Source organism: Notamacropus eugenii, chromosome 3 (genome assembly GCF_028372415.1).
Source record: "Notamacropus eugenii isolate mMacEug1 chromosome 3, mMacEug1.pri_v2, whole genome shotgun sequence".
Lineage (NCBI taxonomy): Eukaryota > Metazoa > Chordata > Mammalia > Diprotodontia > Macropodidae > Notamacropus > Notamacropus eugenii.
The window spans coordinates 23,521,544-23,535,933 of record NC_092874.1 but is presented as its reverse complement, the minus strand read 5'-3'; the positions used below and the strand labels follow the sequence as shown (position 1 = coordinate 23,535,933).

The 14,390-nt window shown below is 42.3% G+C and overlaps 1 protein-coding gene across 1 annotated transcript in view; it reads left to right on the top strand.

Moving 5' to 3' along the window:
• STT3B (STT3 oligosaccharyltransferase complex catalytic subunit B) overlaps positions 1 to 14,390 on the top strand; it is a 95,581-nt gene that overhangs the window by 62,739 nt on the left and 18,452 nt on the right. The window contains exons 6-7 of the mRNA XM_072651113.1: positions 7,717 to 7,815; positions 9,974 to 10,120. Coding sequence (XP_072507214.1) covers positions 7,717 to 7,815; positions 9,974 to 10,120 — 246 coding nt within the window. The remainder of the gene's footprint in view (positions 1 to 7,716; positions 7,816 to 9,973; positions 10,121 to 14,390) is intronic.

Here is a 14,390-nt window from a genome sequence, read left to right as displayed (position 1 = left end):
TGTCTCTGAGCCTAGCAGAGGGACCCTCCAGGACATTTGTGTCTCCACACATGTCACCATTGGAGAGCTTCTAGAATTTACAGTACAGCCAAGTTCTGGGGAGCTCTTCATTTGCCCAGTCAGAGATTTCATTGTCAGTTCCCATTCTGAGAATTGAGAGAAATGTAATTTTATTGGTTAAAAGAAAAAAATAGTAGTGTTTTTGAATGAATTCTCTGGTAACTTGCATTATGTCTTGATGATTACAATTAGAAGCCTCCCACAAATACGCTGGCTTTATTCAGGATTCCACACATGTTAAAATAGATATGAGTTTACCAATTTGTAATCTATTCACCAAACATTAACTACCTATCGGGTGCTGGGGACCTCGTCAGTTTTTATTGTTATTAGTCGTTGAGTTATGTCAGACTCCCTGTGACCCCATGGACCTCTGTATGTAGGGGTTTTTTGGCAAAGATACTGGAGTGGTTTGTCATTTCTTCCTCTACTGGATTAAGACAAATGGAAGGTAAGAATGACTTCCCGAGGTGTCACACAGCTAGTAAGTTTCTCAGGCTGGATTTGAACTCAAGTCTTCCTGATTCCTGTGGAGAGCACTCTTAGGGTTCCAATAGTATAAGCTAGTACAAAAAACCATTCGGTAGGAGAAAGGCAAATATAAAATGTGTATGTAATGAAGCTGTGTGAAAGATTTGGCAGATGATCCCTCACGGTGGTCTTTGGGTACATTTGGGGTCCTTTTCTGTAAGGAATCCTGTTGACTTGAAGTTTCAGGACTCTTGACTATGTCACATGTTCTTTCCAGCTATTCCAGGTTTGCAAAGAGATTATGAAAAAATTACCCTGCATTATCTGCAGCCATTGTCCCAAATTTCAACCAAAAAAAAAAAAAGATTTTGGGAAATTCCAGGCCCTCTGCCCTCACACACAGGAAAAGTTTTTATTTTAAAAAATACTTTTTGTTTTTATATCACCATCATTTTTCCCAGTACCCCTCCCCTTCCCATAGTCATCACATAGCAAAATATTTTTTTAAGATAAAAATAAAATCAGCCTACGTGATCAATATATAGACAGACCTCTCACCTCTGCTGGGGGTGGGGTGATAGTGTCTTTTCTCGTCTTTTGTTTCAAGCTGTGCTTGTGCTTTATGATTCTGCAGCTTTCACTTCTAATTAATCTGGTCTCTCTGTGGTTGTTGTCACTGTGTCTGTTGTGTTCTGTTTTCTGTAGTTCTGCATCAGTCCGTGTCTCTGTCCAGGCTTCTCTGTGCTCCTCCCATTCATCATTTCTCACAAGCACAGCAACATTCTGATAACATTCATGAGCCATGATGTGTTTGACCATTTCCTCAATTGTGGCTAATTCTTTGCTTTCCAAAAAGTGCTTCTATAAATATGTTGATGTCAGTGAGGACTTTCTTCTTTGGAGTATAAGCCCAGTAACGGAATCTCTCAGTCAAAGGATAAGGATGGTTTAGTCACTTGATTTGCCTAATTCCAGGTGGCTTCCCAAAATGGTTGTACCAATTCACAGCTCTTATCAGCAATGCTCACTGTGCCCATCTGCCCACAGCCCCTCCAACATTGGCCATTCCCATCTTTTGTTATCTTTGATAAGTTGCAGGCTGTGAGGTGAAACTTCGGGATTTTGATGTGCACTCCACATATTATTTATTTGGAGCATTTTTTCACAAGGTTGTTCGTACTTGCAATTGTTTTATAGGTTGTTCATATCCTTTGGCCCATATCAATATTGTGGAATGATACCATCACGATAACAAGATTTTGTACTTGTCACCAACATAGCTCTCTTTTCATGGATTGAATGTAGAGTTTATGTCTTGCAGCAATTAAAACTGTAAAAATGAAATTCTTTTAACTCTGTGGTTTGCCATTATTAGCATAGAGATTCAGTGGTCCTTTGATGGCTAATTAGATAGTTAATTAGTTAATTGATTATTATTTTATGGGTATCATTAATCTTATTTCATACAGAGCCTTAGCCTCTCACCCATCCTGAATAGAAGTTAGATCTGAGGAATGTTGAAAGATAGTTGACAGAATATCCTCCCTAAATAGTTTCCTTCTTACAGTCAGGGTTTGGCCCTGGGTTTTTAGGGTTTTTTAATAGCCACGCACCAGGGGGACTTCCCCAATCTTTGTAGAATTGAAATGAAGAATGGACATCTTCATATCTTCCGTATAGGATAATTTCAACTGCTTGATGAACGCTGGTCAGAGCTTGTACTCCAATGCACAGATTATTCCACAGTACCTTGCTGGTGGCTTCATCAAGCCTCAGCTTAGCAAGGGTTTACTAAGTAGTTACAGAGCTGAAACTTAAGACTGAAGATTTCTCCTCCCAGACATGTCACCATTCTTACTGCAGAAATTGAAATGAGTGCACACAATTGAAGCTAAATTCCCAGTGCAGGCCCCAGCATCTGTATTCTTTTCTGCACTGTGCACTGCACAGTCTAACGCAAGTGCTCACTACCTAGTAAACAATTGTGGCAGCTTCATTTTTATATTTGCAGACTTCTCAGCTCATAAAATTTTTGTTTGTTTTATCTGGAGGTGAAGTTGTATGTATTTCTCTGCTACTGCTTATTCGACTCCTTGTGACTTGATGGACCATAGGATGCCATTGCTGCCCATGGGCTTTCCTTGGCAAAGATACTGGAGTGGTTTGCCATTTCCTTCTTCAAACAGGTTAGGTGGCCTGCTGAGGATCATACAATGAGGAAGTGGATATGGCTGGATTTGATTTCAGGTCTTCCTGACTCCAGGCCCAGAACTCTCTCCACTGAGCCACCTCGCTGCCTTCTATAATGGATAACACTATGCATTATTAATGGTGAATGAATGAAAAAGCATTTGTTCAGTGTTTTCTGTATGCCAAACCCTGTGCGCAGTGTTGTGGATACAAATAATAATAGCAACAGAATAGAAGACTGTCCCTGCTCTCACTGGGGAAGACAAGATGCGACTGCAACTGTGTGGATTTTGTGGAGATGAGCCTTACTCCTCTCAGCCTCTGAGCTGGTACTGCTAGTTAGATCCGCTCTTCTCTGCTGCTCCCCGCCACCCTTCGGTCATGTCTCCATCCACCCCATGCTCCTGCTAAGCCTCCATGCCACTGGCAGATTACTCTGCCTAAAACACTGCTTGGATCACATTACCTTCTGCTCTCAAACCTCGTGTCTTCCTCTTGCTCACAGGTTCAAATTCCTTCACTTTAGACAGCTATTTGAGCCCTCCTGCAGTGGCCTCAGCTTTCCTATTCCTCCCGTTGAGCTGATTTGGGCTGTTCTGTTGCCTGGACCAGACCCATTCACACTGTTCCCTCTGTCAGAATCCTCCCCTTGCAGCTCAACTTGGTGCTATCCCTCTGTCTCCTTGGAATGTCCAGAGAGTTTATTAAAGTTAATCTCTTCATTTTCCTCAGTAATCAATTCGTCTGGGATTTTGAAATGTACAAGGGAGAGCCGGAGTCAGCACCTAAAGGTCCAGGAAGGTGGTCTGTGCCCCAGGCTTCCACAGTGTGGAGTTCTGAAATCAGCTGTGTTCATGGACTGGAGGCCATTAAAAGCCAGATGTTCTCCCAGGAAATAATTTTAACCAAAAGCTTCTAATTCTTGGCAGACTTTTTATCTTCTCTGCTACCAAGAGGACAGAATTTGACTTGGGTTGGTGGCCAGGCAGTTCCACTGTAGCTTTATCTAGCTAGCTGTTTTTTCTTTTCCCTTCCTTTATTCTTCTGATAAGGAATAATGGGATTTGGGGTGGAGGTAGGATTGGGTTGGTATGTGAGGGGGGGGGGGGGATTTTTTAAATTGTTATTGTGTTTACAAATTCCTAGTAGACACTTATGGAGTTGTGGTCAATTGGAGAAATGGTATTTAAAAAATAGACAATACGGAAGCCTAGCATGTGACTCCCAGACATCTTCCTTGTGATGCTTTCTGTAGAATGCATTCAATAAATACTAAATAGAAATGCAGTGATGAATGCCAATTACTCTAGTTCCACAGGATGGCAGTGTTGTAACATTTTCATGATAGGTAATGAATGATTTACAACAAAGTCATAGTGAATTTTCTTAAAGTTAATAACTTTAATAACAAGCTCCTGTTCCCTTGATTTGAAGAATGAGAAGAGATAGCTGAACATCAAGAGCAGCTTCCTCAGGGACTCCAAAGGCTCTCATTGAAAAGGAGCCCAGCCAAGGGTGTTGGTGACCAGGAATCTTGATGGGTCAGTGGTGGGTTAGGCCCTTTGCAGCCAGATAATAGAGTTGTAATATTAACTTCCTGTTGGGTGCATGTGTGAAGAAGGGACAGTGATACGTCCTTGGGAGCTCCTGGGCGGCCCTTAGTATGTACTGCCTGTTAGATTATTTTTATGCATGATTTCTAGCCTTGGAGGGCCTGGGGCTGTGTCGACTCCTCAATATTCCTCACTTTACTGACCATGTACTGGGCATTATGGGATATGCAGAGCTTAGGAAAGCTGGGAGGTACTAAAGAAATGGTCAGATACAGTGGACATTAATAGATAAATTTTAGATGGCAGATGCTATGAATAAAAGTATGGGGAAAGGTAGGAAGGGCTCGGTTTTGGAGGCTCTAAAAGCCCAAACAAGGGATTTCCTGTTTGACTTTGGAGACATTAGGGACCTGGGGGAATTGACTGAAAGGGGGAGGGGGCGGTCAGTTTAACGTTTTTAAGAAAGAGAGTCAGGGATTCAAGACAAGGGAACAATTGGATCACAACAACTCTGGTTGAGTCAAGATGAAGAAGGGGATAGCCATTCCAGGGCATGTCCTGGGCACATCACTTAGTGATAGAGGGATTGGAAGCCACAGGGAAGATGAAAGCCAGTCTTCAGGGAGCCACAAGGTAGAGACGTGATGACAGCAAATCGTGATCAGATAGAGGGGTTTCAGAGTTCTTTATCATGGTTATCATCTCTATGTGTAGCTGGGCTGTGGTGGAGAAATATGTCACAGGAAGGGAATAGGTTGATACTGCAAAGGTGACATCAACAGGCCTTGGCAACATGTTGGGAGTGAGGAGTCCAGAACAACTCCTAGGTTGAGAGCCTGAGGGACTGGGAGGATGGGAAAAAGAAGGTGGGAAGGGTTGAGGGAGAAAGATAATGAATTTTGTTTGAGGCATATTGAGTTTAAGTGTTGAGTCAGGAAAGGTAGATTTGAGAACACAGAGATGGTAATTTAATTCATGGGAGCTGATGAGATCTCTAAGTGAAATAGTATAGAGGGAGGCGAGAAGAGGGCCCCAGGACTTTGGTCTGTCCCTTGAGAGCTAAAAGGGATGGAGTGACCACGTTAGCACTGTGCCCTGCTCGCAGTGGCAGACACTCGCTGCTTTGGGCTGCCCACACATACTAGAAGTCACCTCATTTCTGGCATCTAGAGAACAAACCACCTTAGTCTGTTCAGTTCAGCAGATATGCTCAGTGTCTGCTGGGGATAATGTGCCTGCCAAGTATGTGATTGAGAATCTCCTGCTCCTCGTTTGGAGCCGTCCAAGCATTAGGAAGTTGCTGCCCAGGAAGCCTCATTAGTTCTTGAGAAGATTTCTTGGTGTCTACAATCAAGCCACAGAAACTTCTCTCTTGGCTCCTAAACTCTTAGAGGGTTGGGATTTCGCATAATTTTTCTCGGTGTCCCATGGAACATCAAAGGTAGTGGTGTTGGTTTCCCCAGTGCCTGGATCCCCCATTTGCATGGAGGCACTCTGGGCTAAGACTGTATCATTGGTCTCTAGACTTCACCATGACACCGTCTCTTCCCTTCTGTTTGAACTTGTCACTAGGAAATCTCATCTGACTTCAACATGCTGTCATGTTACTATTTCAAATCAGTTGAACTTTGTGTGTATTGGCTGATTCTCAACGACACAGAGCCTTTCCTGATCTAGCTGAAGATAATTTCAGCCTTCTTTAAATTAGCCTTCATTTTCCCAGTTGCAAAATAGAGGTGATCATATTTGTACTTTGTTACTGGGCTTTGAAGAAAGTGCTTCGTAAACGTTAGAGGGTGATTTTTGTTCTCCTTATTGCACCTGGTAGTGCAGTTGCTTGTAGGTGGCTGTGTCCTCTCTTCCTTCCTCAAGTCTCAGCTTCCTTACGTGTGGCATTGGTGGGATTGGGGCTCATTTTCTCTGTGTCCCCCAGTTCATCAGGTCTGCTATAAGGAGGCATTCGGTAAATGTTCAGACAAGCAGAACGAATGCTTTCTCAAATGGCTTCCTGGCCACAGCTACTCCCTTGTGTGGATTTTTATGAATTTTAATCCTAGAGGATTCCTGCCCATCTTTCTAAGGCTCATAGGGCCATAGATTTAGAGCTGGAGAGGACCTGAGAGATGGGGGTGCCTGGCTGCTTCTTTCCTCTCCACTTTGGCTAAAATGAGGATCAGTTACTCTGTGGTCTAGTAGTTTTTCATGCTGTTCAGGATCATTCACTGCACGTTTTAAATAAGGAGAGAAGTTTATTTGCCAAGCACTTGATGGTGCTGGTATACCTGGCCTCATAGACTGGGTGCAGTCCTAAAAATCCAAGTGTGTGTAGAAATGGAGGCATTGTAATTTCGGAGATGCTTCCTCTTCATTATAGATGAACCTGAAATTGGTGGCACCTCCTGACGGTTGTAATAGTAGCTGCTTAGTAACATCGGGGTAGAGCCAAGAGCCCTTTATTATTATCCCAGACATAACTGTTTTGTAAACTCCTCTTTTATAAATATAAGACATATGTACTCAGTGCCATATTGGGTTTTAAAAATTTTAATATTTTGTTTTTCCCCAAAATACCTGTAAAAACAATTTTTAACATTTGTTTTTAAGATTTTTTGAGCTACAAATTCTCTCCCTCCCTCTCTCCCCTGCTCCCCATTAGATGTTTCTAAAAGTGCAGAAATAAAGGTGCTGACTGGAGCCACTTCCCTCACCATTGTATTGGTCAGTGTCCTGTAGAGATTTTTGTCTTAAAAATATGAAACACCTTGTTGACATTCCTTAACTCAGAAATGAAACTGTGCTATAACTTGTTGTTTGAAAGGATAGAAAGTATCCTGGGGTTTTTGGAATCAAGCAACTTTATACATTTATACTTCTGTTGAGTGAGAAGATGGTGTAACACATGGGTGTTTAGGATTGATAAGGCCATAGCTTTAGCTCCTAAAGGACAAGATGTGTGCCCCCTGTACCTGCTGACCGGCATCTGAGAGGTTGGTAACGTGAAGCCTTGCCTGTCTCTTTACGATGGAGCTGCAGCCTGCCGAGGTAGAGAGCAGTCAAACAGTTACAGAGTAGCCAAGAGAGACCCCGGCCTCCCCACTCACAGGACAGCTAACAGTAACCCTGAAGAATTCAGAGTTAAAGGAATTTGCTGGAAAGAAGGAATTTTCTTGGCTCTAATATAGTATTCACTAATCACACAGTATTTGTCAAGAAGAATTTTTTTCTTCCCAGAACTGTGACTTCGTTGGTGTAGGGAAGGAAACTGCCAGTATCATTTAATAACTGTTTAGTAACTCCCAGTCACATAAAATGGTATAAAGAAATCCTATGAACAAACTAAACAGTCACCTCAGAATTTAAGGAAAAAATGAAAGTGTCTGCTTAAGAGTCTGGTGATGCTCATTAGGTATAATTTAATTTGTTTCCCATTTTGTCTTTGTAGCATATAGCACTTTCTACATCGTGGGTCTGATACTGTCCATGCAAATACCTTTTGTGGGATTCCAGCCAATCAGGACAAGTGAACACATGGCTGCCGCAGGTACGCAAAGGAGGTTCATTTTTCCTCTTAATTGGGAAAAAAAATTATGAGTAAAATTAGTCAATGGAGAAATTACCTGACACCTTTCATTATCCTGGCTGATTTGTAAAGGAAAAGCTTCCACAACAGGTAGGCACCTTTCTGACTTTTAGCTCTCAGTGAACTGCAGTGTGCACGTCCTCACCAGCAACCCTTATTCCTTGAATTTGATGCAATTTTATGTATACCTGTCCTATAGAACAAATTCTTGTCAGTCTAACAGGATGCAGAATTCTTTGGAGCGGTTGGTGGTGTACAGTGACTGCTCAATATATTTCCCAAGACTGGGAGTTGGGGAGTCTAATAATTGGTTTTTTTCCCCTACTTTTGACTGTGATTTTCAGTTGTTGCTGAACTATAGTTGTTGATACTATAAAATGACTGGATCTAGGACAATCCTTGAATTAGAAGGAAGAGTCGAAATACCCCTGGGCATTTTCTGGCCACTCTCAAGGTTAGGGCCCCACCCCTGGATTGCTCCCTGAAACACTGTGTGATAAACTCATGTAGATGGTCTTATCTGGGCACAAGGCAAGGGAGTGTGTCCACCCAGAGTAGAGAATGAAGCCCTTTATGACCATCTTAAGCAAACATACTTTTTGCCAGTTAAACCTTTAGAAAGTTTTAAACCTTACCATTGTGCAGATTTTTAAAACATGCCTTCATGTGATCAGGAGCTCTTGTGCTCAGAAACACTAGGAGGATGAAAAAGATAGCTCTCCTCACTTAGAAACATTACTTTGAAGCAGAAGAGAATTTTGCCTGGCATATAGAGCTGCATTTCTTTAAAAATGCTGATTTACTTTTATTACTGATGTTCTCTTGTGCATTAAGTCCGATTGCATTTTGAACCCTTGATCAATAATTAGTACTACCTTAAAAAAAAAGACAGGATGGCAGGAAGCCTCATCCAAGGTTTGCTTAGTGTGTACCTGGCATTGGCTTCATAGCCACAAACACTTAGTACAGTGTAACCTGTTTATTAATTGTTCGATAAACATTCCCATTTTTAACGGGTTTGGCTACAGCATTTAATTGTAATTTTAGTTTGGGTGGTCTCATTAAAAGAAGAATGCTTTCAGTATTAAGTGATCTAATAAACAGTATATTGAGCCCCACCCCCACCAGCCATATTTACACACCTTCAGCTGGACTGTCGTCCATTTGGTGGGAAGCATAACTCCTGCGCGATTGGCCACATGGTCATTTTGTGACATTTTTTTGTTAATACACAAATCGAAGTGCAGTAAAACCAGTGTGGCTTGTGTGTTATTGTGGCCACATTTACTTTGGTACTAATTTTTTCTTCATCTAGATTTTTGATAATCTAGATTTTGCAAAATATACAGAATAATTAGGGGGATAGCACTTATTTTTTATTCAATGAGATGATTTAATTTCAGCTCTTATGCAATTTGAGGTATTAATTCTTTAAGAGAATTTATATATTTATTTTTTATTGCCCTGCCCCTTTATTTTAAATCATTCTAGTCAATTTTGTATATTGCTTTAGCTTCCAGAGCAGGTATTTCTAGTTAAAAAAAAAAATTAACATACTATTTCCTTGTTTTATAAATGTTAATTGTTTATCAGCCCTTTAGGATTCTCCAGATTGTCAAAGATCCATCTTCTTTTCTACTAAAACAAAGCAAATCTAAGGGGCTTAGTTTTCTGATATACATTTTCTTAACTAGCATCTCACTGAAAGTTGTAGGAGGGGAAGCATTCAATGTGGGGAATGGGATTGGTACAGTCAAAAGCATGATTTATTTTCCTGGTTTTCAGCTGACAGTAACCTATATACATCCAGAGAGGGGTATGAGAATAATTTTAGGAGCAAAAAGAACCTGTCTGGCTCTTAGAGGATTTTCTGGAGAGCAGGGTCAGAATGAGTGAACGAGATGTCTCCTTCTCTTAGCTGGTAGAGCTGGACTTGTTAACATATTCCAAAGGCAGTCTTCATTTTGATCAAAATAAGTGTTTGATATTTTTTAAAACCCATAGATAGACTCTGTGAAAAGGTTATTTTTAAATGGGTTTCCTAGAAACTACTCTAGGAAACAAATAGCTAATCTTTGGGATGGCACCAGCTCATAAATATGTTTTCCCTTTTCTTTAGGTGTCTTTGCACTGATCCAGGCATATGCCTTCCTCCAATATCTCAGAGACAGACTAACAAAACAAGAGTTTCAGACTCTTTTCTTTCTGGGAGTGTCCCTTGCTGCAGGGGCTGTGTTCCTGAGCGTGATTTACTTGACTTACACTGGTGAGTGGCATCAGCACTGGAAGTGATCTCATGGACCATGTGGTCCTACCTTTCCTTGGAAAAGAATCGCATCTGTGGCACATTCAATAGATGCCCTCACAGGCTCAGTTTGGCCCCCACTGTCCTGTTGTGGATAGCTGAAAGTGTTAGCTGATATGAAACATCACTTGGAATCTTTGAAACTACACCCACTCCTTACTCTTAGAATAGAACAGTTCTGGTACACCTTTCAGGTGATAATGGAAGAGAGCAGTGATGTCCCAATTGATCTGCCATATGCTATAAACTGGAAGGCCTTTGACATCTGGTGGCCTTCCTAAAACGTGGCCCCTAGAACTAAACACAACATGCCAGATGTAGTGGGGGGGGCGGGGGAGGGCCTTTTCAAGGAGTCCCAGCCCTTCTTTATTCCTAGAAGTTTTTATTTCAAAGTTTCTTTCCAGGGGTTGGGAGGGTGTAGAAAAGGTTTTATTTAACGCAAAAAAAGGCTTGCTCATAGCCAAGACCTTTCCTAGTCAGAAAAAGTGTCTGTCCTTTCCCAGATTAAATCAAGTGCCCTCGCCCCCACTGCTGGGCCCCATTTCCCATGAGGATGTAGAGTCCACATGACTCATGGTACTAGAAGAGGAATAGGCCTGGGATCCTTCTTAGTCTGTATGCTCATCATTGCCAAAGAAGACCATGCCATCAGAGAAATAATGACAAGGCTTGCACTTGACTTTGTTTTTAAGTGAGGGAGGCCTATGCAGGTCACCAGCCTCACTTCTCCAGAGCCATCTGAATCCAATGACCAGATATTCATCAGGGTGACTGGAGATGACCCAGGATGAGGCAGTTGGGGTTAAGTGACTTGCCCAAAGTCACACAGCTAGTGAGTGTCAAGTGTCTGAGATGAGATTTGAACTCAGGTCCTCCTGACCCCTGCTTTGGTGCTCCATCCACTGTACCACCTAGCAGCCCTTTTTCCTGACTCCAGGCCTGATGCTCGATTCACTGTGCCACATAGCTGCCCCCTTAGTCTGTAGAGAAATGGGAAAGTGCTAAATTTGCTGTGTATCTGACACTGTTCATACCAACAGAAGCAACCAAGACAGTCCCTACCCTCAGGGTATCCTCAATTGAAGAATACTTCAATTCTTTGGTGCCTTCATGACCTCTCCCTCAGTCCCCACAATTCAGAGGCTTCTGGCTACCATCTTTTGTCCCTGGGTTTGATCAGTCAGGATTCTTCCTGTAGCTGAGCTTGGCCTCCTTGTACCCTTAGGCTGCTTTTACCCTAGCCCAGCATTCCTGCCCCCACCTTGTTTCCTTGCCTCTCCATCAGTGACTCCACTCTTCCCCATCAGTCCTAAATTATTCCTCCCATCTCTTCTTCCTTCATTGCCAGATGTTAATGAGGCAAGACTACACACATAGGGAGGCTGGAAAGTAAATGTGGAGGTGGGGAGTGGGAAGGGGGCAGTTTGCAAATAGGAGCTAGAGTCTGGAGAGAGTGAGTGCAAAGCATGGCTGGTCACTTCCTAGGATGGTAATCCTATAGGGAAGGAGTGACCAGCTAGGAAAGGACAGGGCCTGGGGCAAATTTCCAAGGAGGCAGGATTAAAGAGGAGGAAGAGGTAGGATCCCAAAAGTGAGGAATGCCATGACTGGGCTCTTGGCCCTCTGGACGCCAGTCCATTTCCCCCTTTCAGGCTGTGCAGGTTGTAATTTCAGGCCTCCCTGCAGATCCAGCGAAGTTGGGCTGCCGTATATCCCCTCTTGCCTTCTCAGGTCAAGGCTCTGGATCCCCCAGACTTATTCTCCCTCTGCGTATCTGTTTGGTGCTGGTTGTCTGCAGAGACCATGTTAGGAGTGCAGCCCCGCGCACAGTTCAAGTTTCTCTGTCCATTTGTCTCTTCTCCCTCTGTTTTCTTGCCCAGGAATACTTCTCTGGTCCTTCTTAACTATTGAGACATTATTACTCTAAAAGGGGAGAAGAAAACTCTAGGATCTCACTGGATTCAGATCAGAAGTCTCACTGAATTTGTGTCACTTCTTAGCAAACACAGGCAAACAATGTTGTTTTCCAGGCCAGTGAGATCTCCTGTTCACAGATACTTCAATTCTTCAGTGCCTTCGTGACCTCTCCCTCAGTCCCCACAATTCAGAGGCTTCTGGCTAACATCTTTTGTCCCTGGGTTTGATCAGTCAGGATTCTTCCTGTTACTGAACTTGGCCTCCTTGTGCCCTTAGGCTGCTTTTACCCCACCCCAGCATTCCTGCCCCCACCTTGTTTCCCTGCCTCTCCATCAGTGACTCCACTCTTCCCTATCAGTCCTAAATCATTCCTCCCATCTCCTCTTCCTTCATTGCTACAGCAGTAATCTCCTAATTTACCTCTTAGTCAGTCTCATTCTCCACAACTGGTATTCCACAACTTCTCTTTTCAAGCCTCTCATTTGGTTCTTAGCATGCCCCTTTGATTCGTAATTCACTGAAAAGATTTACATGAATTTCTCCTACTATTGTAAACCTCTTGGTCATCCTCCATCCTGTCTTCTGCCCCATCCCAAGGGCCCCCCCCCCCCCCCTTTACTAAGGTTAACTCTGCACTTGTTGAAGTCTTATTGGAATAGTCAGATGAACAGTAGATTTGGACGGAGGAGAACCTGATGACAGTGGACAAGTCTTTGAATCTCTCTGAGCCCCCTGAATCCTCATCTGTAAGCAGAGATGCTCTCTGTAGAGCTGCTTTATAGCATTGTTTTTCAGGGGGAAAGAAACATTTTCATGTAGACAATTTATTTAGCAATGCATGCGGGTGCAAAACAAGGCTTTTGCTAGTTGAGGACCCCAAACCTTTCTACACAATTAATATATGATTTAGAGGGAGTAAAAAAACAGGATTTTCAGGATCAAGGGTATTGGGAAACACTGAGGTAAGAAGGAAAGGTGTAGTTTTGTGACATTTCTTAAGTTGGGTGACCCTTGGGAGGGGTAGTAATCTTGTCTTCTCCAAAATCAGGTGACTCACAAGTAGTTGAAACTTAGCTTCACAAAATGGTGGATAAAGGCAAAATGGAGTCAGTAATGTTATTTTTAATGTAACAGAATGAATGTGTCTATCAGGTGCTTTGAAAACCTTAAAGTACCAGAAGCATCATCTGTTTTTCCTGAGCCGTTGTGGTCCTCAGTCACATCCCATCCCCTATTTTCTGCATTTCTCATTAGTAATTTGCCGTATCTTTCAACTAATTGTCAATAGTTTGCATTTCTAAGGGAGCTTTATGCAATTTGACTATCCGTTGGGGAATGACTCTTGGCCTAAAGTGTTTGCATTCCTTCTTTGTGCATTTTTTTCCCAAGGTTTTTAAAAAGTTTATTAAATTTCATTACCTATTCTGCTGCAAGGTTGAAGCCTCATCTGTATAAAATAGCTTCAGCCAAGCAGTTTATTAAAATTAAAGCTGGTATTGTACAGCATCTGACACCAGCCAGCTAACCAGTCTCAGTAAATTATTCCCATGGACAGAAAGCCAAATGTATTTTGAACAAAACTGGTGATGGATGGAGTTGGCCATTATACTGATTTAAGGCTTTTTACAGATCAAATTCTATCTCTGAAGTACGTGGTCTTAGAATTCATTTTTGCCACACATGATGCAGTGAATTCAGAACTAGAAGACACTAATTTGAAATTACAAGGAAGAAGTTGTGCAAAAGGTGCAAATAGTAAAAAGCATTTTTATTCAGTCATTTCTGAGTAGTGAAGGTTTTTTTCCATGCCATGGTGTTGTTTCAGAAGTGTTAAAGTTGCTGATCTTCTATATACCCCTAATTTAGGACAAAACTATACTGGGCTGTATTCTTAAGCTAATTTGGGGGTCCAATGTTCAGTCCTCAGTAGATGTTATGTATCTCTCGATGCATCCTCACTCATCAGTTCATCAGATTCTGAAGGGTTGCTCAGAGTCATCTTGATCCGCCACCATGTTCATAACAAGATTTGGTGACGAGTCCTGGGTCTTCTGCAGGAGCTACATTAATTTCAGTTACTTCTCCTGATAGAGGAGAGTAGAGTTCACTGGCAACTTTGACACTTTCCAAAGCTCCAAACTCATCTTGTTTGTTCAATTTTGTCCCAACTTCTGGAAGAGTACAGTAAACTATATCTCCCAATACTTCCTGTGCAAAATTGCTGATTCCCACTGTTCCAATACTGTTTTTAGTTGTTATCCATTTATGCTTGTCTGTGAATTTTCGAACTGCAAGTCTCAGGGCACTGGTGCAG